At 45.8% G+C, this 24,692-nt stretch overlaps 1 protein-coding gene across 4 annotated transcripts in view; it reads right to left on the minus strand.

Annotated features, from left to right (window-relative positions):
- Positions 1-24,692, minus strand: part of INF2 (inverted formin 2) — a 77,601-nt gene that overhangs the window by 21,580 nt on the left and 31,329 nt on the right. For all 4 annotated transcript variants that reach the window (XM_081909237.1, XM_081909235.1, XM_081909236.1 and 1 more), the window contains exons 2-10: positions 14,719-15,127; positions 12,724-12,839; positions 11,293-11,452; positions 9,658-9,691; positions 8,029-8,170; positions 6,301-6,442; positions 3,461-4,351; positions 2,506-2,651; positions 1,031-1,092 (exon numbers count right to left, since the gene is read on the minus strand). In XM_081909237.1, coding sequence (XP_081765363.1) covers positions 1,031-1,092; positions 2,506-2,651; positions 3,461-4,351; positions 6,301-6,442; positions 8,029-8,170; positions 9,658-9,691; positions 11,293-11,452; positions 12,724-12,839; positions 14,719-15,112 — 2,087 coding nt within the window. In that variant the 5' untranslated portion in view covers positions 15,113-15,127. The remainder of the gene's footprint in view (positions 1-1,030; positions 1,093-2,505; positions 2,652-3,460; positions 4,352-6,300; positions 6,443-8,028; positions 8,171-9,657; positions 9,692-11,292; positions 11,453-12,723; positions 12,840-14,718; positions 15,128-24,692) is intronic.

Genomic DNA, 24,692 nt, shown 5'->3' on the forward strand with positions numbered 1-24,692 from the left:
AATATGTGTGTTTCTATGCACACTTTTCTTCAGAGGGCACATTCCCCCCCAACACATTACTTGATAGAAGAACTGCATTGCAAAATTCAGAGTAGTGTAGATTCAAAGGATGACTGTGTTTTGGTTCCTGTACTGTTTCAGAAAGTGTGAATAATGTGTGTTCACATCTAAATGCAAACGGAATCAAATCTCCCTCTTCCCTGTCCCTAACAAAAGCAAACTCTTCTTCATTCTGTGCATAATTGTCTTACGGAGTTCACAGCAACAAGCTGTAGTGCTGGTCACCAGCTAAGCCAGTTTCAGAAAAGAATTAAGACACATTCAAGGAGGCTAGATCAGCCAATGGCTATTAACCACTGTCTAGCTTTGAATATCTATTGCTAAGGTCAATCAACAAACTGGGGACTCAGCTATAAAGCTGCACATAAAATGTTTTAAGTGTATTGTAAAGTGCATTATACAAATGTGACACTAGATGGCGGCGGTGAGCTATGGCAAATGCAATAGATTTTTTAAAATGTTTTTTAAAAAATCATTTTTCACAATTTTTTTTTATATGTGTCTTGATTCCACTTGGGTCTAGGCTGCTGCAAGAAAAAGCCTCCCTAGAAATAAAAGTAACGTAAGTTTAGCTGCTGTTCAGACAGCTGCAGGCTCATGTTGGGGCACAATTATTACAGTCTTTGGGGGTTGTTCCTCTTATACCACCTCAATGCCAAAAAAGAGATCTGGGCTGAATACATCAGCTAAAAACTAGTCAAAATATGCCATTACTTTTATTGAAATGAATCAAAACGGCTGCTTGTGGGAATTATTTGCGTGCACGTATGAGGTTCTGGATTCAGGGCAAAATTTGCACAAATTTACAGGTTACAATCTTTTGGACAACCACATTTCCTTAAATCCTATTGAATTGCATGAATAACAATCCCCACAGGATTGCAGCATCTACTAGGATTGCTAAAGAGTGTTAATTATTCACCAACATTTGACCTTAATGCTCTTTTTCAGTCGTGAAACGAGATCTCACCACTTGAATTGCTTCAAAAAGATGTTCAAATTGAGACTCTTCTTGGACTCCAGAAACGTGATCTATTTCGGAAAAGGAAAACATTTTTGGTCATTCTTACAAAGAAGCACACGAAAGTTACTCGGCCACTTTTTCTTAATGGTTAGACCATTGGTCCGTTTGGCAGCAAAATACACGAATTGGCAGCAGCTCTCCAAGGTTACAGGGACGCGGGTGGCGCTGTGGTTTAAAACACAGACCCTAGGACTTGCCGATCAGAAGGTCAGTGGTTCAAATCCCTGCAACGGGGTGAGCTCCCATTGCTCGGTCCCTGCTCCTGCCAAGCTAGCAGTTCCAAAGCACCTCAAAGTGCAAGTAGATAAATAGGTACCACTCCAGCGAGAAGGTAAACGGCATTTCCGTGCGCTGCTCTGGTTTGCCAGAAGCGGCTTAGTCATGCTGGCCACATGACCCGGAAGCTGTACGCCGGCTGCCTCGGCCAATAAAGCGAGATGAGCGCCACAACCCCAGAGTCGGTTACGACTGGACCTAATGGCCAGGGGTCCCTTTACCTTTTACCTCCAAGGTTACAGTCAGGGGTCTCTTTTCCCAGCCCTACCTAGAGATGATGGGATTTGAACCTGCGACTTCCTGCATGCAAGACAGATGCTCTACCACTGAGCTATGGCCCTTCCGCAAGAAAAGAAGAGGATTAGACAAATTTAAAAGGGTTTAAAAGAGGATAAAACAATTTCATGGCTACTAGCCATAATGGCTCTGCTCTGCCATGAGAGTTGGAGGCAGCCAAGCTCCTGAACACCAGTTGCTGGATATCTCAGGAGGGAGAGTGTTCTTGTGCTCGGGTCCTGTTTGCAGGTTTCCTATTGAAACATTCGGTTGGCCACTGTGAGAACAGGATGCTGGACTAGATGGGCTGTTGGCCCGGTTTCCTTAAGGAAGAAAAGGCTGAAGGAGCTGGTTTGTTTAATCTGAAAAAGAGGAGACTGAAAGGAGTTATGATAGCCACCTTCAAATATCTCAAGGGCTGTCACATGGAGGATGGAGCAAGCTTGTTTTCTCCTGCTCTGGAGGGTAGGACTCGAACCAATGGCTTCAAGGAAGGAGATTCTGACTACACACTTTCTGAGGGCAAGAGCTATTTGACAGTGGAATGGGCTCCCTCAGCAGGTGGTGGACTCTCCTCCCTTGCAGGTTTTGAAGCAGAGGTTAGATGGCCATCTGTCAGGGATGCTTTAGTTGAGATTCCTGCTTTGTAGGGGGTTGGGCTAGATGACCCTTGGGTCCCTTCCAACTCTATAATTCTATCATTTTATGATAAGAAAAGAAGCAACTTTCCTCCCCAACTTTGAAAGCTTCCTTGCCTGGTCATCTAAAGGAGATTCTCCATCATCACAGGCGAGTGGCTATCTGCAAGGCAGTCTTATTGGTATCATTGGGACAGATTGCGCAGTTATCCAGATGGATCATGGTCTTACCTCCTTCGGTTCCACCTTCACCGGGGCTGCCTGTTTCTCCTTGGGCTTCGTTTGTGGGAAGCAAAACAATTGCTCTATGCTCGTGTAGTCCGGCTCAATGGTCTCCTCACTACTGCTTGTCACGGACGCCCACATAGAGTGTCCCTCTACAAGACACAAGGCATTATGGCAGGTGGCACACAACAAATTCTCCTTGCATATATCCCCTTGAAATGATGCACTGCAGGAAAATTATTAGATATTGGATGCAAAAAAGAAAAAGAAAACAGTACAGTAGAAAATGAAAAAGTTGATGGCGCTGAAGTCTTTAAAATGCCACAGGACTAGTGTAAAGTTGGACTGAATTACGGAGGCCTCTCCAGCTGTCCTTTCTATCGTGCATTAATGATAAGCTGTACTCGTTATAGTCTTGGGTGGCAGTTATTTGCTGCCCCATTTTCAACACTGTTTGGGGGGAAAACATTCTCAGAAAGAATCTGCATGGCTGTGGCTGCAATCCATCAATTTGCATTAAAAAGACATCTCAGCAGGAGAGCTGAAGATACTAAAATTGATGACGAGATATGAAAAAGAGACAGCCAAATACTTTGTTTTTACAAACACGTCAAAATAGCAGCATTCTAGAGCATATAAATAAATATGCTCTAGGCATATTTATATGCTCTAGGCATATTTCGAGCTGCCAGGCATCATGGCAGCTCGAAAGCCTATCAGGACAAGGTGGCCACATGCAGCTGTCGAAATGACAGGGAGGAAAGCGAGGCATACATCTTTGGGGAGAGAGTTCCATAGCACTGGGGCTACCACCGAGAAGACCCTACTGGCTATGCTTCAGGAGGAGCTGGCGTGTGGAAAAGGACCTGCAAGGAGGACCTTAACATGCAGGTAGGCTTGCACTGGGAGAGAATTTGCGCTGGCGACAAAGCGAACGGGACGTGGCGTTGGCATAACTTACCTCTCACCACGTTGGAGGGCAGCTTCTGCCAGTTCAGCTTCTTCATCCTTAGCGTCGGAGTCTTCACCCTCTTGTGGAAGGGCCTGTTGTACCCAAGCGGGACCTCGACATGGGCAACCACAATTTCATCCACGTTGCCTGCGAGGGGTGGAGGCGGTGGCACACCTCCCATGCCAGGGAGCGGAGGAGGGGGTGGCACACCTCCCATGCCAGGGAGCGGGGGAGGAGGTGGCACACCTCCCATGCCAGGGAGCGGGGGAGGGGGTGGCACACCTCCCATGCCAGGGAGCAGGGGAGGGGGTGGCACACCTCCCATGCCAGGGAGCGGGGGCGGTGGAGGAATCCCAGTCATGCCAGGCAGAGGGGGAGCTGGAGGTGGCGCGCTTATCATGCCAGGGAGTGGGGGTGGTGGAGGAATCGCTGCCATGCCAAGCAGAGGGGGAGGAGGGGGAGGGACCCCTGCCATGCCAGGCAGAGGGGGGGCTGGAGGTGGTGCACTTATCATGCCAGGGAGAGGTGGTGGTGGAGGCGGCGGCAGCTGTTGTGATGCCATGCTGGCTGTTCCAGGAAGCGGAGGGGGAGGTGGTGGCAGTAGAGGGACACTCGATGGAGCGGAGTTTTGCCCAGGCAATGCCGAGCAGGTCAGTAGCTGGGATGGCGTAATGCTCTCAGACATATTTGGAGCCTCTGGGTTGGGTGGGCCACCGGGAGAGCAAGTCGCGGGAAGAGGACATTTCTGGCAGGCATTTGGAAGACCCTCAGAAGCATCATTGGTCTGAGTGCTCTCATTCACTTTGTTGGCGCCTCGCCGGGAGTCTGGGCTTCTTTTCTTTGGCCTCTTCTTGATGGACAGCAGCCTCTCCATGACTTCTTCCACACTGTTGCCTTGTACTGCAATGAAGGGGAGAAGATCCAAGACATCCTTAGAACCGGTTCAAAGCCTCTTTCTGCACAAACATCAACTATTACTACTATGACTACTATTGCAGAACAAGGGATAGCCAGTCCAATGGCTGGTGGAGGGAACTTTTGGGGTGGCCGTAGAAAACCACTTTGGAAGCGCCAAGTATTTCTTCAGCTGCACCCATCTATCAAAAATGATGGACAAGTCACCTGGCTTTATTAGAGGTGCTTTGGGTTGGTGGTTTTCAAATGATGATGTTACCCTGCACCCTGCCGGAAGCTCTGCCATTCCTTCATGAGAATATAAATGATGGGTATCACAGGGGTTTGTTAGATGCACTTTCTGTTCAGATGACAGCTAGACACAACAGTGTGATGCGGCAGCTAAAAAAGCCAATGCAATTCTGGGCTGCATCAATAGGAGTATAGCATCTAGATCAAGGGAAGTAATAGTGCCACTGTATTCTGCTCTGGTCAGACCTCACCTGGAGTACTGTGTCCAGTTCTGGGCACCACAGTTCAAGAAGGACACTGACAAACTGGAACGTGTCCAGAGGAGGGCAACCAAAATGGTCAAAGGCCTGGAAACGATGCCTTATGAGGAACAGCTAAGGGAGCTGGGCATGTTTAGCCTGGAGAAGAGGAGGTTAAGGGGTGATATGATAGCCATGTTCAAATATATAAAAGGATGTCACATAGAGGAGGGAGAAAGGTGGTTTTCTGCTGCTCCAGAGAAGCGGACACGGAGCAATGGATCCAAACTACAAGAAAGAAGATTCCACCTAAACATTAGGAAGAACTTCCTGAGAGTAAGAGCTGTTTGACAGTGGAATTTGCTGCCAAGGAGTGTGGAGTCTCCCTCTTTGGAGGACTTTAATCAGAGGCTTGACAACCATATGTCAGGAATGCTCTGATGGTGTTTCCTGCTTGGCAGGGGGTTGGACTCAATGGCCCTTGTGGTCTCTTCCAACTCTATGATTCTATGATTCTTTGAACTTTCTTTGCCATAGAATGTAGGAAGGCAGAGCAATAGATGGTCTGCCTCCTTGTTGCCCTTCTGCTGGCTTTGGGGAACTGACTGCTTTCTAACCAAAGGGCTGATATCCTGTCATTCTTATTGTAATTATCTGTATGTTTCACATTTATAGAATTAAAACTATATATAAATACAATATATATATTAAGTTTGTATTTATATACAGTTTTAATTCTATAATTTTTTTTTATGATTTCCCTACCACCACCATTTTTTTAAAAAGTTTCTATTTTATCTGTAAGCTGCCTTTGAGTCCCTGTTAGGGAAAAGGGCATTATAAATATAAATATGCAGGGAAATGTTTCCCCTGTAGAATGTTTCCAATATTCTCAACATTCCCAATGTCGAAGCAGTGATTCTTCAACACCAACTTCGTTGGGCTGGTCATGTTGTTCAGATGCCTGAATATCGTCTTCCAAAGCAACTACTTATTCCCAGCTCAAGAATGGAAAGCATAATGCTGGTGATCAACAAAAGAGGTTTAAAGACTGTCTCAAGGCAAATCTTAAAAAATGTAGTATAAACACCGAAAACTGGGAAACACTGGCCTGTGAGAGCTCCAATTGGAGAACAGCCTTTACCAAAGGTGTCATGGACTTTGAAGAAGCACAAACTCAGGACAAAAGGGAGAAATGTGCCAAGAGAAAGGCATGTTTGGCAAACCCTCACCGTGATCAACTCCTGCCCAGAAACCTATGTCCCCACCATGGAAGGACGTGTGGATCCAGAGTTGGCCTCCACAGTCACTTACGGACTTACTGTTAAAACTGTGTTCATGGAAGACAATCTTATTTAGCTATGAGTGATCGCCAAAGAATAAGAAGAAGAAGACGACGACAACAACAACAACAGAAAGACAGCACTGAGGCTGCATCATAGGTTGCAGTGAGCTTCCACTTACTGTCATTTGCAAGCAAGATGGCTCTGCTTACTAGGATTTCTAAGGATTCCCACAGCAACAGGCTGGAGCGATGGGAAGGTTCGAGATGCAAGAGGCTCTGGAGAATGGACAGCAGTTGGATGGAGGCTGGAAAGCTGCTCACCTGAAACGAAAAGCAGCCGCCACAAGTTAAGCTTTCCAGATCGTAAGTCATTGTTACATGGCAGGGTGCCCATCCGGCTATTAAAACCTATGCTGTTGTAAGCTCAGGGTTGTCAAGTTATTCCTTGCTGATGCTGGATGTACGGGCCGAGCCAAATTTCCCCGTTGTGGAAGCAGGCACAGGATAAGGTGACGGGACCCCTGACCATTAGGTCCAGTCGTGGCCGACTCTGGGGTTGCAGCACTCATCTCGCTTTATTAGCCGAGGGAGCTGGCGTACAGGTTCCGGGTCATGTGGCCAGCATGACGAGGCCGCTTCTGGCGAACCAGAGCAGTGCACGGAAACGCAGTTTACCTTCCCGCCGGAGCACATTTATCTACTTGCACTTTGACGTGCTTTTGAACTGCTAGCTTGGCAGGAGCAAGGACCGAGCAACGGGAGCTCACCCTTCTGATCGGCAAGTCCTAGGCTCTGTGGTTTAACCCACAGCGCCACCCGCATCCACAAATTTCTCAGTTGTGGAAGCAGGCACAGGATACGTGTGGGCAAATTCTTGTGTGCATGTGTGACAGAGGGCATCTCTACACAAGGGATGTATAAACCTCAGGATAAATGGGCACCTTGCTCACAAACCTCCATGGTGCAGTGGGACTGTGAGTGAAACCAAGGTTTGCATTCTATATCACATCCAGTATTCATGGAGGACAAGGCTAGATGGTTACCTGCCACCTTCAGGATCTGAAGCACCATGCATAATGGTGGCAGAAGACTGTTGCCCTCACACCTTGCTTGTAGGCTTACCAAAGGTATCTGGCTGTCCACTGTGGCAAGGGGATGCTGGGCTTCACAGCCCCTAGGTTTGGCCCAGCATGACTCATTGCATCTTCTAACTTCTGCTGCAGCTGTTTCTCTTCTGACAAAGCTTTCCCTCTCCTGGCTCCTTCATTGCATATATTTAGGCACCAGGCAAAAACATTCCTCTTTAATTGTTAATTAAACAATCTATGGCCTTTTAAACTGTGTGTGTGCGGGGGTTATTTGTCTGTTATTATGGTGTGCATTTTTGCGTTTTTATATTGCAAACTGCCCCATGATCCTCGGATGAAGGGCAGTATAGATATTTAATAATAATAATAAGAGTAATAATTGATATAGTTGTTTCTAATGGGTTGAGAGGCTTTCCTTTGTTTATTGCTTTATATCCGATATTTATTAGGTTTTTAATGGATACTTGTTACAGTGGTACCTCTAGATGCGAACGGGATCCGTTCCAGAGCCCCGTTCGCATCTAGAAGCAAACGTAACCAGCGACTGCACGTCTGCGCATGCATGTGTCGCTTTTCGCCGCTTCTGCGCATGCGAATGACATCATTCTGAGTGTCTGCGCATGCACAAACAGTGAAACCCGGACGTAACGCGCTCCGTTACTTCCAGGTTGTCAGGGAGCACAACTCGAATGTGCTCATCCTGAAGCACATTCAACCCAAGGTATGACTGTATTAGCTATTTGGAAAGGGGGAGGGGACAGAACAGGAATGTTCTAAAAATGTTTAAAGCTGCATTTAAAAACAAGACCCCCCACTCACTTTGTTAAACAGGGACGAGAAAACCTCTTGATGGTTGCTCATGTCAATCCCATCGCATATCCGCAGCAATTCTTCGTCGTCTTCAGACTTGGCCTCCTCAAACGTTTCACACTGGATAAGCAAGTCCTCATCCTCTATATCTCTGCAAAGAACCCGCAACAGTAGATATTTGCAAAGCCCTCCGTTAAAAAACTGAGCTCATTTTGAGTTACATACAGGTATGAGAGGGTGTCCCCAAATCTCAACTACTTCCTGCTCTCCTTAATACAAGCATCCATACTGAGAAAGTGAAATACACATATTTAGGGAAACCTCTTCATATTTTAAGTCTCCTGAAACATTTCTGGAGGGTGGGTCAATTTGCAAATCAGAGAATCCTGTGGCTTTTCTTAGTAGCAGTGCCCTTGGTTGGGGCCATAGCTGTCAACTTTCAGATTTGTAAATAAGGCATCAGCAGCCTCGAAAATAAGGGATCAGCAGCCTCACGTGTCTGGGGACAGTCGACGGGATATCTAACATTCCGGGATAGCAGCGGGAAGCAGCGATGGAATAAGGGAATTACCCGCAAAAAAAGGGAAGCTTGACAGCTATGGTTGGGGCACAGCTACCCTCCAGACACCAGCATCACTGGTGATTACCTGGATGGGGATGCAGGTGGTGGTAAGGTTGGGGCCAATGCAGCTATGCTGGCAGGACTCCAACCATTGCAGATGTATGACTCTGACTTCACCACTGCCCTGTTTCAACTCAGCCCTGGTAAACCATTGCTACACTAGGGTCAGGAGGGCAAACCCATGGCTCTGCCTCATCACAAGTGCTGCTAGTGTCCTCTTCCATTAAAATGCACCCATGGACCAAAAATAAATGAGAAGAAGGAATAAATGGGGGTTTCCTACTGGTGAGTGTAGCTAGAGACATTAATGGATCAAATCCTGGCTCAATAACCTTGGATACTGTTAACTACTGCTTCTCATTATGTATGAACTGGGAACTGCAGTTAATGGCTTCCAAACGAGCTAGAATTTGGAAGTGGGAAGCAAGTAGTTTATTAAGCCAGTGTTTCATCATGAAAACTGGGCCACTTCCTTAGAGCAATTGTCTCAACCTAGGTCAGCTGGGACTGGAGTTGCTTGGCTGGAGTGTGAAGAAATCCTAGGTGATCACAGCAGAATCTGATGGGTTTGGAAAAAGCATGCTTCTAGACCTCATGGTAGCAAAAATCAAACTGAAAAATACCTATATTGTCATTATTTGCAAGAAAAAGATTGAGGGGTCTTAGAAAAATGATGGAGATAGTAAAAAATCTCCAACACGCTCCAGTGTTATTAGTCATTTTGACTAGAGGGGAAATTCCTTCCACGATTTAAATACGGCGATCCATCAGTCCCTAAATGTGAGCACAGCACAGCTGTTTCAAAGGAAATGTAATGGTGGTACAAGTCTATTCAAGCCCGAATCTCTTGATGCATAGGTCTGTCATGCAAAGTGGTTGGAGCTAGACAGAAATAACCACAGACATAATGGCTGGCCTGAAGATTTGTACCGACAAGGGAATGATAATCATGAAATGATGTGCTACTGCAAAATAAATCTCAATGGATATAGTCAGAAAGGTAATAAATGACTCACCTCAGCTTGGTTAAAATATCCAACAACTGCAGACCTGGAAGGAGCAAATTAAAAATGTGTTGAAGAGATGGTCTAATGCAGTGTTTCCCAACCTTGGGTCTCCAGCTGCTGTTGGACTACAATTCCCATCATCCCTGACCATTGGTCTTGCTAGCAAGGGATGATGGGAGTTGTAGTCCAAAAACAGCTGGAGACCCAAGGTTGGGAAACACTGGTCTAATGGACCCAAAGTTTCACTGACATAAAAGAACACAATCACTAGCAAATAGGGCTGGGCAATATATCAATATATCGTCCAAAACCAGTTTGAAGTCCATAGTGTGATATTGGTTTCATAATATTTGACCTTGCAATATATTGCGAATCATTTTTTAAAAAAATTATCACCATTTCCAAAATCAAATTCAAATATACATTTCCACTATTAATATCTTTCTTTATAATAAAACAATCAACGACTTCCCTTCTTCCCCTTCCCTGGTTCCTTTAATTTTCCCACTATTCCTGCATCTTCTTATACAGTATATCCATTTAGTTTGATTTCTCCCCTTATTCTTCCTTTATTACATATTTTACTGTTGAATTCACCTTAATACTGCTAGCGTTTTCACATGTTTACAGTTATTTTCCAAATACTCCACAATTTTCCCCACTCCACTTTTTATACTTGATCTTCTTGCTCCCTTATTTTACTTGTTAGGCCTGCAAACTCTGCATATTCTATCATTTTTTATCGCCAATCCTCCTTATTAGGGACCTCACTCACCCGCCATTTTTGGGCTAACAAGAGCCGAGCTGCTTTAGTAGCACACATAAATATTTTTTCCCTGATTCCTAGGTACTTCCATCTGTACCATTCCCAAAAGTAATGCCTCTGGTTTTTTGGGATTTTTTTTTAAATTGCAAATCATGATGCACATGTGTCTGTGTGCAATGCAAAAATAAAGATGTGGGACAAGCCACAAAGCCAGTCAATGCCTCAACATGGCTATTTCCTTATTTCAGACATTGTGATAGACTAGTATATTGCGATGTTTAGATGGTGATATATCATGATGTTGAAAACCAGGTTGTGTCCAGCCCTAATAACAAACTTATTTTCTTTAATTACATCTCACCCTTTCTCACAAAGGAGCGCAGTGTAGCAAACAGCAAGAGTAAAAGGTAAAGGTAAAGGGACCCCTGACCATTAGGTCCAGTTGTGACCGACTCTGGGATTGCAGCACTCATCTCATTTATTGGCCGAGGGAGCCAGTGTACAGCTTCTGGGTCATGTGGCCAGCATGACTAAGCTGCTTCTGGCAAACCAGAGCAGCGCACGGAAATGCCATTTACCTTCCCGCCAGAGTGGTACCTATTTATCTACTTGCACTTTGACGTGCTTTCGAATTGCTAGGTTGGCAGGAGCTGGGACAGAGCAATGGGAGCTCACCCCATTGTGGGGATTCGAACCACCGACCTTCTGATCGGCAAGTCCTAGGCTCTGCGGTTTAACCCACAGCGCCACCCGCGTCCCTTCTGTATATGACTAGTCTATACCTAGACCACAGCATCCTAGAACCCCAGTCTGGATCAAGGAATGGCTCTGTCATTGACGTTGCATCATGTTCTAGGTTTCCGGATTGCCGTCCTTACCAATGAACTCATTGCGGAGCTGCATCCGAGCTCTCAGTTCTTCCGTCCCCAGGATGACTGCGTTGATGGCACTCAAGAGGGTTATCATGTAGGGCACGTTGTCGGTGGTCGAGAGCTCATTCATGATGACGCTGAAGCGGTATTGTTGGTTCTTCACCGTCTGTGACACAGAAATCGAAGACGCGTCAAATCAAGCTTCAAAATCAAGAGCAACACGGGAAGCTGCTTGCATCAAAACTGCCCAGACCCTTTTTCACATCGAGCCCAGAACCGCCTACTTTTGACTGTCAAGGGCTCTCCAGAATCACAAAAGGGTTTTCTTCCCCATCAACTGCCCTTCATGGAGATACTGATGACCAACCCTGGGATTTCCCCCCTGCAGAGTAAGTGCTTTACAACTTAGCTATAGTCTCTTAATAAAACAGCTGAACACAGGAAGCTGCTTTAAAATGAGTCAGGCAATTGGTTCTTCTAGCTCAGTACTGTCTACTGTACACTGGCTGGCTGTTGCTCTCCAGCAGGAAGGAGATAAGTAAATATACAGCCTTTGGAAGACATCTGAAGGCAGCCCTGTATAGGGAACTTTTAAACATTTAATGCTTTACAGTGGAACCTCGGAAGCCAAACGCCTGTGAACTCGAAGGTTTTGGCTCCCGAACGATCGGATACCGGAAGTGATTGCTCTGGTTTTTGAAGCCAAACATCTGGCACAGCTTCCGATTGGCTGCAGGACATTCCTACAGCCAATCGGAAGCAGCGCCTTGGAAGTCAATCATTTTGGAAGCCGAACGGACTTCCAAAACGGATTCCGTTCGACTTCCAAGGTACATCTGTATTATGTTTTTGTACATGCTGGCTGGGGAAACCCAGTCAGCTGGATTAATATTAACATTAATATCAACACTGATATTAATATTGAACCTGGGGCCCTCTGCATGCAAAACAGATGCCCTACTAGATGAGCTACAGCTCTCCCCATATCGCTCTATATGAAGAGCCTACGTATGTAGATACACGGGAAGTAGCCTTATACAGAGTCAGATCATTGGTCCATCTCATTGCTGCCTACACTGACAGGCACCAGCTCTCCAGGGTTTTGGGCAGGAGATATTCCCAGCCTTACCTGGTGGTGCTGGAGATTGAAGCTGGGACCTTATGCATGTAAAGGGTGCTACAGCCCTTCCCCTATTTTTCCCCACTACTAAATCTCATTATTATTATCTATTTACATTTGCTAGGTAAACCACTTTCAAAGTGGCCAATCCACCCATCCCTATATGAAGCTCTACCTGCGGGATTCCTGGAGACATCCAGTTAGTCGCAGTGGGAAACAAGACACTAGAGTAGATAACCTTTGATCTGATTCAGCAGAGCATTTTCATACGTGTGTGTACATTGCGTCCTTAACAATACAACTGACTTTCTGCTTGCCTTGTAATGATCCAGGGCGTCCAGTGCCAGAGCGTGACCATCCACTGAGTAAATGCAGAGAGCCGCCAGGAGCTCAAACGCTTGTTTCTTGACCATGACGTTCGAGGTGTCAAGTGCTGCAGAGACAGAGGGACCGTGGTCAGCAATGAGGGTACGTCTAACCTATGGTGACCAGATTTTTTTCAGTGAATCTGGGGACACTTTTTTTTAAGCATCAGGGAGTCAGTAGTGGGGATGGGCCCAAGCACACATGCATATTGTATAAAGGTGCAAAGCCCTTCTTTCGCACCCTGTAAAACGTAAATGCACAGAGTTTTTTAAAAACTGGGCAATGGCGTGCCACCCACCCACGACTCCCAAGCCTTCCCCGATCTCCTGCCCCCTTCCTCCTTTGTTTTGACTGATCGGGGGAGGCTCGCGAGTCACGGGTGGGTGGGTGTTGCCTGGTTTTCTGAAAAAAACTCTGCACATTTATGTTTCACAAGCTGCAAAAGAAGGGCTTTGCACCTTGCCTGGCAAAGAAACCACACGCCTTGTGCACCTTCTGGGCAGCGCCCGCCTGCCCGTGACTCCCAAGCCTCCCCCGATCTGTCAAAACAAAGGGGGCAGGAGATCTGTACCACCGGACATCCCTGGTTCCCCTTCGGCAGTGGCAGCGGCAGCGAGCAGCTCCTGAAGCCAGCCAGAGCCAACTGCGCTACCAGGCTGGCTCCGGGCTGCTGAGGCTGCCATGTTTCCCAGGGACAGATTTGCAAATCTGGGGACATTCCAGGGATGGAGTTTGTCCGAGGACAGGTTTGCAAATCCGGGGACGTCTGGTAACCCTAGTCTAACAACAACTTAGGAAATGGCTTGGTTCAGGAAGGCACAAATCCCACCTGCTTGTGCCCCTGCCCAGTTTGGTTGCGTACTTCCAGTGCTTTTTTTTCTGGGGGTACGCATGCCCCTAAACATTTTGTGAATCTAACGGGAGAATAAACTAAAAAAAATTAAAATTCTAAGTTTATTCTCTAGCACGGTGAACCCAATGGCGGCCTCATTTCCTCTCACAGTGTTTCCTGAGTCTCAGACGGAAGCAAGTGTTTAATGTGTGGAGCAGTGTGGAATGTGGATGCATGGTGTTTTACGGATGAAAGTTGGGCCTCATTGAAGGGCAGTATTTCAATACGAGTTGGAAAATTACTATAATGGAGATTTTCTTGAGTAAAGAAAGTCCAGTATACCTGAAGGAGTGTCTCCACCCCCATCGTTCTGCCCAGACACTGAGGTCCAGTTCCAAGGGCCTTCTGGTGATTCCCTTACTGCCAGAAGTGAGGTTGCAGGGAACCAGGCAGAGGGCCTTATTGGTAATGGCGCCCGCCCTGTGGAACGCCCTCCCATCAGATGTCAAAGAAATAAACAACCATCTGATGTTTAGAAGACATCTGAAGGCAGCCCTGTTAGGGAAGTTTTATAACTTATGTTTTATTGTATTTTTATCTTTTGTTGGAAGCCAGATGGGCAGGGTATAAATAAATAATAATAATAATAATAATAATAATAATAATAATAATAATAATTATTATTATTATTATTATTAAAATGAGAGTACCCCTAAACATTTTTTTTAGAAAAAAGCACTGCATATTTCTAAACGTTTTATTTATTGCCTAGGTCAGGGGTCAGCAAACTTTTTCAGCAGGGGGCCGGTTAACAGTCCTTCAGACCTTGTGGGGGGCCGGACTATATTTTGAAGGAAAAAAAATGAACAAATTCCTATGCCCCACAAATAACCCAGAGATGCATTTTAAATAAAAGGACACATTCTACTCATGTAAAAACACGCTGATTCCCGGACTGTCCATGGGCGGGATTTAGAATGCGATTGGGCCGGATCCGGCCCCCGGGCCTTTGTTTGCCTACCCATGGTCTAGGTCTACTTTCATTGCATTGCAACTACATGTTTTGTGTGCCTGCAAACGCCGCATGGAACGAACGAGGGAAACATTCTCTCACCTTGGGAGAGTTTCCTGACGTAGCCTTCATTGCTCACGATGTACTCGATGCCCTTCTGGGAGTTCATGACTGCTCGCACGCAGTTGATGCAAGTCAGCTGCAACAGGGCATCCGAAATCCTGGAGACCCCTCTCCCGGAAAGCCTGTCCAGGGCCTCAAGCAGGAGATCCAGTCCGCAGAGCTCCAGGAACTGGACCATCCAGCCATCGTCGCTGCTCTCCAGCCGCTTCTTGAGCCCTGAGTAGTTCACCACGGATGGGATCTGCAGGAGGCGGATGCACAGCTCCGGCTCTGCGTTTTCCAGGTTGGCCTCCGTCTGATCGGAGTCCTGAGAACCCAGCTTCTCCTTCAAGGCAGCCCATTTCTTCTGCACACCTTCCTTCTTGAGAGACATGTTGGCCGGTGACTCCTAAAAGTGGGAGAGAGAAAGAGAGAATCTCAAGCATTTATTTATTATTGGCTTATTTACTTAAATATCCATAAACTGTACTTTTATATAACTCATCACAAGGCGGCACCACAGACTACAAAACACCGCATTACAATAAGAGGCATTGGCCATGGAAGTTTTAGATTCCTGCATTACAGAGGGGGTTGGACTAAATGACCCATGGAGTCCCAATTCCAACTCAACAATTCTACGAGTCTAAAAAATGTCAGACACATCAGCAAGAGATGGCTGGCAAAGAATCTCAGGTGCAAAAAGTCAGCCTGAATAATAACAGTTCTTAGAATACGAGTAGAGATGGCTGCTGCTGAACCTCTAGTGGCAAGGAGTTCCACAGGGCAGGTGCTGGCCCACTGGAGGTTCAGCCCCTGATGACGTTCAGCCAAACCTCAGGGGCATGGGGGAACCACAAAAAGTGCCTCAACTTTCAAAATGTTGACAGCTTTCAGATAAAACTCAGCGGCTGCTGCAAAAGCCTCTCCCCCCACAACACAGATGTGTCACCACAAAGGAATGTGCTGGACTTCCAGTTTCTCTCTGCAGAGCCTTATCCATGTGATCAAGCTCCTGTACTGCAGCCAACACACTTCAAATCCACCGACTGGGTTTCCAAACAACTCAACAGAAGTCTTCAAAAAGTGCCTGGGGTGCGTGTGGAGAGGGGGGGCAGAAACGCCATATTTCTGCGGCAAGCACTACGTGGAATGCAGTGGTGCAATCCTCAGGCACACCTACTGGCTGCGATGTCAAATGAGCAACAAATGAGTTTAGGGCAGCGGTCGGCAAACATTTTAAATAAGATGCATTTTAAATAAAAGCACGCATTCTACTCATGTAAAAACACCAGGCAGCCCCCACAAATAACCCAGAGATGCATTTTAAACAAAAGCACACATTCTACTCATGTAAAAAGACGCTGATTCTTGGACCGTCCGAGGGCCGGATTTAGAAGGTGATTGGGCCGGATCTGGCCCCCAGGCCTTAGTTTGCCTACCTATGGTCTAGGGTCTCCAACTCCCATTTTAGCTCCCAGCTAGCATGGTCAATCGGGAGATGAAGACTCACAGAATTGTAGAAGTGGAAGGGATGTCCAACCCCCAACCCCCTGCAATGCAGGAATCACAGCTAAATAATCCCTGATTACCCTGGAGAAGCCCATCACCTTCCAAGGAAGGCTGTTCTATTGCTGAACAGCTCTTGGAGGTTGTAGTCGGAGGCCAATGAGATCTGAAGATCCTCCCCACCCCCATCCCTAAGGACTGGGGAGACTCAAGTCAAAAACTCCACCCAACCACTGGGTGATCTTGGGCTTGTCAATCTCTCTAATCTACCTCACAGGGTTGTTAAGATTAAAATGGGTTGGATGGGGAGAGCCATACATGCAGGGAATAGCTGCTACCAGTCAGTGATGGCTCAGCTGCCATTGAGCCAGATGGACAATTGGTCTGGCTTGGTCCAAGGCAGTTTCCTATGTTGCTGGCATCGAATTCCTTGCAGGGAAAGGGTGGGATGAGAATGTCCAATAAGTGAAAACAGGGGTTAAGCATCAGGCTCTTTGTTTTTCGCCTTCTCTGCCACTCTTGAATTCCAAATAGCTTGGACAACAGCCCAGCTGCTAAACCACTCTGGTGGCTAACAAAAAAAAAAAAAAAAAAAGAAAGAAAAGAAAGAAAAAGAAAAGAAAGCAGGGCAGCATTGCTGGAAAATGTGAAACAGTGAATAAGCTTTTTGTGCGCGTACCGTGAAGCTTAGGAGGAGAAAATGCACATGGCAAATAAAATCACCAGGGAGCAAAGGATATGTTGAGGAGCAACTATTTCCAGCAGAAGAACTCCTTGGCTTTTTCCAAGGAGCTCTGGAAACAACCCCTTCTCCTGACCCCTTCTGAGCCAAGCCCTTCTGGCCTTGGCAGAGAAGAGGGATGAGGAATTTGTGGGGGAAGAAGAGATAAATCTGTCTTCTGCTTCTTCAAGCCTGAATGCTAAGCAGTGACTAAAAGGCTTCTTTAACATTTCCAAGCTGCCTCTTCTGACAAACCCTTTAGAGAGAGAAAATGCTGAGAGAAATAAAATCAAATGTCTTGTAATCTTCACTTTCCTGAGTGGGAGGATACCGTATTATAGGGCAGCTTTGCAGGATGAACTAACAAATACTATAGCTGTCATTTGATACAGTGGTACCTTGGGTTAAGTACTTAATTTGTTCCGGAGGTCCATACTTAACCTGAAAATGTTCTTAAGCTGAAGCAGCACTTTAGCTAATGGGGCCTCCTGCTGCCGCCACGCCGCTGGAGCACGATTTCTGTTCTCATCCTGAAGCAAAGTTGTTAACCTGAAGCACTATTTCTGGGTTAGTGGAGTCTGTAACCTGAAGCGTATGTAACCTGAAGCGTATGTAACCTGAGGTACCACTGTACTTGGAGCAAAGAATAATTTAATAAAATTAACCAAGAGCCTGAAATAATGAAATTAGCTTTATTCTTCTACCAAAAAAACCCTACCAAACAGTTTCAAAAGTTTCTAACTCCTCACAGGAGCTTTAAACAGAGCAGAGAGTACATTCTAAGGCACATTCTTGATCAGGACAGGCCCAAACCATTTTGCTGCCTGAGGCAAAGGAAAAGATGGCACTGCTTGCCGCTCCTTCCATGGGCAGAAGGCAGCTGGTCTGGCAGTCAAATCATACTTCATATACAACATTTCTCCACCGCACCTGAAGCTAGCTTAGGGAGCAAACGGTAGGCCACATGGTTACACACAGCTCCATCCTCCAAACCTACCCCACAGTTCACCATCCCATAACATTTGCTGCCTGAGGCAGCTACTTCACTTGGCCATATGCTAGGGCAGGCCCTGTTATTCATTTGCAGCAATGTGACCTAACATTATTGGAATAGTCAGGACTGATAAATTCCACTACTTCTTCACACAGCACAGAGTTAAACTACCCGGAGGCCCTGGTGGCCACCAATATGGATAGCTCCAAAAGAGGGTTGGAGAAATTGATGGAGAAGAAGGAAATCAATGGCTCTGAGGCTCCAGGGGAGAGTGCTCTTGGGATCGGGCCCTGCTTGTGGGCCCCCCCCCATACATCTGGTTCCTAAATGGGAACTAAATGGGACAATGGCTTGAACCAGAGGCTCTTCTTATGTTCTTAACATGCCTACACGAGCCAAACATGAACCAGCCACAACATGGTTCCTAATTCTCTGCCCGGTGCTCACCGTTTCCTCAACAGGTCAGTCAGGGGCTGCTTCCTGACAACCTGTTTAATGCACAAACATTAGGTGGTTTTAAGATGAAACTGACTCTTTATGGAGCGTTCAATCTGATGGCAGGGATGTTAGACAACATCGAGCAATTGTTACCCCACACACTTTCCAGCGTGTTTTTCTGCCATTTTAGTGATCACAAAAGGTATTGATTTTGAGAAGAAGTGAGCTTATTGTGGAAGAGCACCGAATTCACTTCAATTGGACAACCTGAATTTGCCAGTATGTACGTGATTGAATCCCACCAGAAAAAAATCTACTGTCTGGAAGAATAATAGTGTGTCAAAAGAAAGAAAGAAAGAAAGAAAGAAAGAAAGAAAGAAAGAAAGAAAGAAAGAAAGAAAGAAAAGCATTCCCTGAAGGCCTAAAAGGTTTGAAAGCCTCTGCTTTAAAGCCACAAATGACAGCAAGCTTATCTGTTCAATTGGCATTAACACACAGCTTTGAGGGGGGATTCTTCAGGAGAATAATAAAAACCGAGTCTCTTGAAGGCAAGGTTATCACAGCTGAAAGTAAACCAAACAATGGAACACAGTTATGTCTGCTATTTGAAACGCTCACCACTTAATACTCATCCAGGAATGGAGAAACCAAGCTATGAAACGAGGCATGCAGTGACACAGCCTTCTTGTTTTCACTTGGTTATAATGAAGTCAGACTTGTAAGACAATATAAGATTCCCCGTCACACAAAACTGAAAATAAATGATGCTGTCATTCTTGTTGATTTAACATGTCTATGCAGGGTTAGTACCAAAGTAAAGCAGGAAATCCTGGACTCGGTTTCCTGTTTGTCACTTTTCTTTAAGTAATAACATTGAGCTAAGCGTTTCCTCTCCACCTGTGTCTAAAAGACCTCAGTGTAGGCAGCTCTTTGGAATAAATCCAGGTGGACACGTGTGGAACCAAGAAAGCCTATGACTGTTGTTGTATCACAAGGGGGGGGGGGGTAGAGATCTAGGCTGAGCTTATTTCGTAATGAAAACAGCTATCACCACCACGAACATAACATTCATAGCACTTTTCCTAATGTGCAAATATGTTCCATTAATTGTGGTTTCTTTCAGCCTCTCATTTTTCCAAAATCCATATTGCAAAAATCAGAGAAGTGTGAATTTTGAAGGATAACTGTGTTTCTGTTCCCCTACTGGCTCGAAAAGTGTGCCTTGGGTAGTTTCTTATTAAAATGCAAACAACAGTGAATTTCTCCATTGTTCCTACCCACTTCCCCTCTGTCCCACTAACAGTTTGCAGGAATGGGATGTACTATGAGGTGAGAGTTGAGGAAAAGGAGCTGTATCGGGAACTGCAGAAAAAAAGGGTAAAGTATAAAGGGACCCCTGACCATTAGGTCCAGTCGTGACCAACTCTGGGGTTGCGGCGCTCATCTCGCTTTATTGGCCGAGGGAGCCGGCGTTTGTCCGCAGACAGCTTCCGGGTCATGTGGCCAGCATGACAAAGCCGCTTCTGGCGAACCAGAGCAGCACACGGAAACGGCGTTTACCTTCCCGCCGGAGTGGTACCTATTTATCTACTTGCACTTTGATGTGCTTTCAAACTGCTAGGTGGGCAGGAGCAGGGACCGAGCAACGGGAGCTCATCCCGTCACAGGGATTCGAACCGCCGACCTTCTGATCAGGAAGTCCTAGGCTCTGTGGTTTAACCCACAGCACCACCCGCGTCCCAACTGCAGAATAAATAGGTCCCAATTGAAATGTGAATCAAACCAAATCTCTCCCCAATCTCCACTGACAGTTATGCCAGCAGAATCCCATCACTTACTCCTGTGGGAGTGAGTCATATATTTTATCTATGTGCAGTGTAGTTTCATCTGTCCCGAATCTTCCAACATTTGGCTTCAATGGATGTCCACAAGTTCTGGTGTTGCGAAAGAGGTAGCAAAAGGTTTCTCTTTATTTCCTCCAGCTTCCATGGCCATTTGCCAGAAAGGATGGAAGCTGTAGTTTCACAACATCTGGAGGGCCAAAATGTCCCCATTTCAGCATGAGAGTGAGAAGGTGTGATACTGCCACAATTTGGCCACACCCCCCCAAACCACCAGCAGTTCTTGCAACCCATTTAACACCCGTCTCCTTTTAATCGCTTTTAAGCTGACCACAAGGAGAGTTTAACTGGTAAATGACTCAGTCAATGGGTTGGGAATAATGGGGCATTAGTAGGTAATGAGCACTTTGCAAACTATTGAAAGAATTAAAACTAGCAGTGGTATGTTTGCTAACTGTTCTTTTGCTTTTGTATGCAATAGAGAGTTTAATTCTGCCTTTGCAATGAGAACAGAGATCAGCTGTATCCATTTACTCTCTCTCTCCTTCACACACAGCAGCTGGAATGAGGTAAGCATCAAATAAAGCCATCAAGGAGGATTAGATTTAAGAAATTAGCTGCATGGTTCCAAAGTTTCACAGAAACAGTGAGCATTAGTTCAACAATATACAATATTTCTAGTTACAGGTAGGTAGCCGTGTTGGTAGTCAATTTTTTAAAAAATCCTTCCAGTAGCACATTAGAGACCAACTAAGTTTGTCATTGGTTTGAGCTTTCGTGTGCATGCACACTTCTTTAGATACACAATATTTTGCATCTTAATTATGCTACTTTCAGCTTTTCCTGTCAGTTGATATTTGCACTTTGCACTTACTCCCAGGATCTACCTTTTCAGTTAAAAACAAACAAAAAACAAGACATTTCCAGTGCAGATTAAGGGGTGTGTGCATGTGTGTGTGTGTAGGTGTGTATTGTGGCTTTGCACACGGTGGAGAGGAAATCGGTGAACAGATCTAGTTGACTTTCCCTTCCCCCTTGAAAATAGAGTTTTTAAACTGGAAAAGAAAAAGATCAACCTTTTGGATTGCCTCCCACTGGGATGGCTTTAAAAAAAGGATCAGGCAAAATTCATGGAGGGTACTGCTTCCAGTGGCCATCAGCCAGAATGATAACATTTCCCCTCCATTGTTGGAAGCGGAACTGTCTCTGAATACCAGGGGTTGGGGACTGCAATTAGGGAGAGAACTTTCGCACTCAGGTCCTGCTGGCAGACTTCCTATTCACCTCTGATTGGCCACTGTGAAAAAGAAGGATGCTGGACTAAATGGGCCTTTGGACTCTTGCTATGTTTACTCTCGTGTTGGGGCAGAGATGCATCGCCTCCTTACTCAAAATTACACGATGGTCTCCAAGGAAGGGTGTGATTATGAGAGCAGCGAGTGGCTAGGAAGCCCAGCTAGGACCAGGAAGTCTCTGGTTCAAATCTCCACCCGCAGTGGCATTGGAACCTGGATTCAAGGCCAACACGTTAGCCACTGGCAGTGCGGTCCTATGCACCACGTCACCTCAAAAGGAAGCCTTCTTAAATTCAGTGGGGCTTGTTGTTGTTTAGTCATTTAGTCGTGTCCGACTCTTCGTGACCCCATGGACCAGAGCACGCCAGGCACTCCTGTCTTCCACTGCTTCCCGCAGCTTGGTCAAGCTTCTAGAACACTGTCCAACCATCTCATCCTCTGTCGTCCCCTTCTCCTTGTGCCCTCCATCTTTCCCAGCATCAGGGTCTTTTCCAGGGAGTCTTCTCTTCTCATGAGGTGGCCAAAGTATTGGCGCCTCAGCTTCACAATCTGTCCTTCCAGTGAGCACTCAGGGCTGGTTTCCTTAAGAATGGAGAGGTTTGATCTTCTTGCAGTCCATGGGACTCTCAAGAGTCTCCTCCAGCACCATAATTCAAAAGCATCAATTCTTCGTTGGTCAGCCTTCTTTATAGTCCAGCTCCCCAACAAAAGTCTACAGTGTTGCCACCTGAATGGGGCTGGATTTAGGTTTGATGAGGCCCTAAGCTACTGAAGGTAATGGGGCCCATTATCCTCTGTCAACAACAAATTGTCGCTTTTGTGTGTGTTGAATATATGCCATATGGTAATTTATGGACCCAAGAGGTATCTAAAGCCATTTGCCACTGTTGCTGTATGTAGGTTTTATTTTATTTGTTTTTTTATCTTATATTTTGGAAATGTACATCCAGTTTTTTCCCCTTTAATATTTTTGGGGGCCTCCAAGAGAGTGGGGCCCTAAGCTATAGCTTGTTTAGCTTATACGTAAATCCGGCACTGCACCTGAATCAGGCAGACTCATAATATGTGCAGTGGCACAGTTCTTTTCTGCTTTAATCGCATGTCCCCATCCAAAAGGGTGTTTTTATGCCTCTGCAGGACTCTTTCTGCTTCTGACATCCTGACATGCTCTCCTCAGTAATGAGCTGTGACTCAAAAGCAGCTTATTGATTCTTCATGGGAATTGGCAAGAGGGCTGGATGCTGGGTGAATGCATTAATTCCCCCCAAATTAAGGGGGGGGGAGCGCCTTGCATTTCTGTTACTTCGTTCTGCATCTCAGGGCAAAAGTAGGTGTGACGTTAATTGCCCAAAACAATTAACATGCATGCTTTCTTGCTTCCCAAATAGCAGCTCAGGGGCAGGTCGAGCAAGTTTGATACCGATACTGCCATGTGTTGGGAAGGAAGAATTTAATTGTCTGTCTCTAAGCAATGAACTCTGACAAAAAAAACAAAACACCCCTCTTCGAATTTGCTATTTGCATTTCAAGGAAAACCTCCATGGATGCCAATGGGGGCTATCTCTTGAAATGTGATAAGCTGCTTTGGAGAGGGGATTTTAAGTATCATGGTAAGGAAGGAAAGACTTAAAGTCTACCCACAGCAGCTGATCCTTGGGGGGGGGGGGTGGAGGAGAATCCCCACTGAAGCTGCTGTTTACATTTCAAGGAAATGCAAAAAGCAGATGTGGAGCGAGCTTTTGTTTGGTCTGGTACCATGGCAGGGAAGGAAAGGGTTACATTCCACCTCCTCACCCTGCTCAGGAATCTGCTCAAGCTTCCTCAAGGCTGCTATATACATAACAAGAAATGACACATTAATTGCACCTGACATCACATTTAAGAATATTGGAGGAACACAGTAAGTTGCCTTATACTGAACCATTATTTTATCATTATTTATATAGTGCCATCAGTTTTGCAGTATAAGGAATCCTTGCCCCAATAAAGATTCCCCCCCAAAAGAAAGCATTGAAAAACAAACACCCCTTTTTATTAGACTAGAGAGAGCAACAATGGCAGGAAATTATTTGTCATAGAATCAAAGAATTGTAGAGTTGGAAGGGACCCAGAGGATTATTTAATCCAACCCTCTGCAACGCAGGAATATGCAGCTGTCCCATATGGGGCTCGAACCTGCAACCTTGGTGTTATCAGCACCAACTGAGCTATCAATGCAGAGAAGATGTTGGGGCAGGGAAAGTTGAGCTGGATCAAAGTTAAGAGTTGCAGATTTAAGTTAGATAAAATTCTGTGGCAAAGGAATTCTGTCACCAGAAAAGCAGGATTCTTGAATTTGTCTAAATTAGTTATATTGGGAACCTTTGATGCTCCAGGTTGTGCTGATCTAGAGTTCTCACCTGCCCCAGCAAGCCTGGCCAATGGTCAGGGGTGATGGGAGTTACAGTTCAGCAACACCTGGTAGTGATGTATGGAAGTGAGAGTTGGACCGTAAAGAAGGCTGATCGCCGAAGAATTGATGCTTTTGAATTATGGTGCTGGAGGAGACTCTTGAGAGTCCCATGGACTGCAAGAAGATCAAACCTATCCATTCTGAAGGAAATCAGCCCTGAGTGCTCACTGGAAGGACAGATCCTGAAGCTGAGGTTCCAATACTTTGGCCACCTCATGAGAAGAGAAGACTCCCCGGAAAAGACCCTGATGTTGGAAAAGATGGAGGGCACAAGGAGAAGGGGACGACATAGGAAGAGATGGTTGGACAGTGTTCTCGAAGCTACCAACGTGAGTTTGACCAAACTGCAGGAGGCAGTGGAAGACAGGAGTGCTTGGCGTGCTCTGGTCCTTGGGGTCACGAAGAGTCGGACACGACTAAACGACTAACAACAACAACACCTGGAGGGAGAATGGTTCCCCACACCTGGTCTAAATCGAACACATTTGCTGACTGAACGTGCTCTGCACACAGTTCATCACACGGAGGGGGTCAAGGACTGTGCAAGTTTGAAGCTCTCTCTCAAGTATTTTTCCACTTTCCAGCGTCAACATAAGTTCTGAAAAACCCTGAAGCGAAAGCTTGCATTCACTTTCCGGCTGAAATCAGTTCAATAATAGCTCTCACCATCCCTATTTTGTTTCCCTGCTAGGATATGTACAGTATGTACTCAGTACACTTCGTT

This window comes from Podarcis melisellensis (genome assembly GCF_964234715.1).
Source record: "Podarcis melisellensis genome assembly, chromosome: 1".
NCBI lineage: Eukaryota > Metazoa > Chordata > Lepidosauria > Squamata > Lacertidae > Podarcis > Podarcis melisellensis.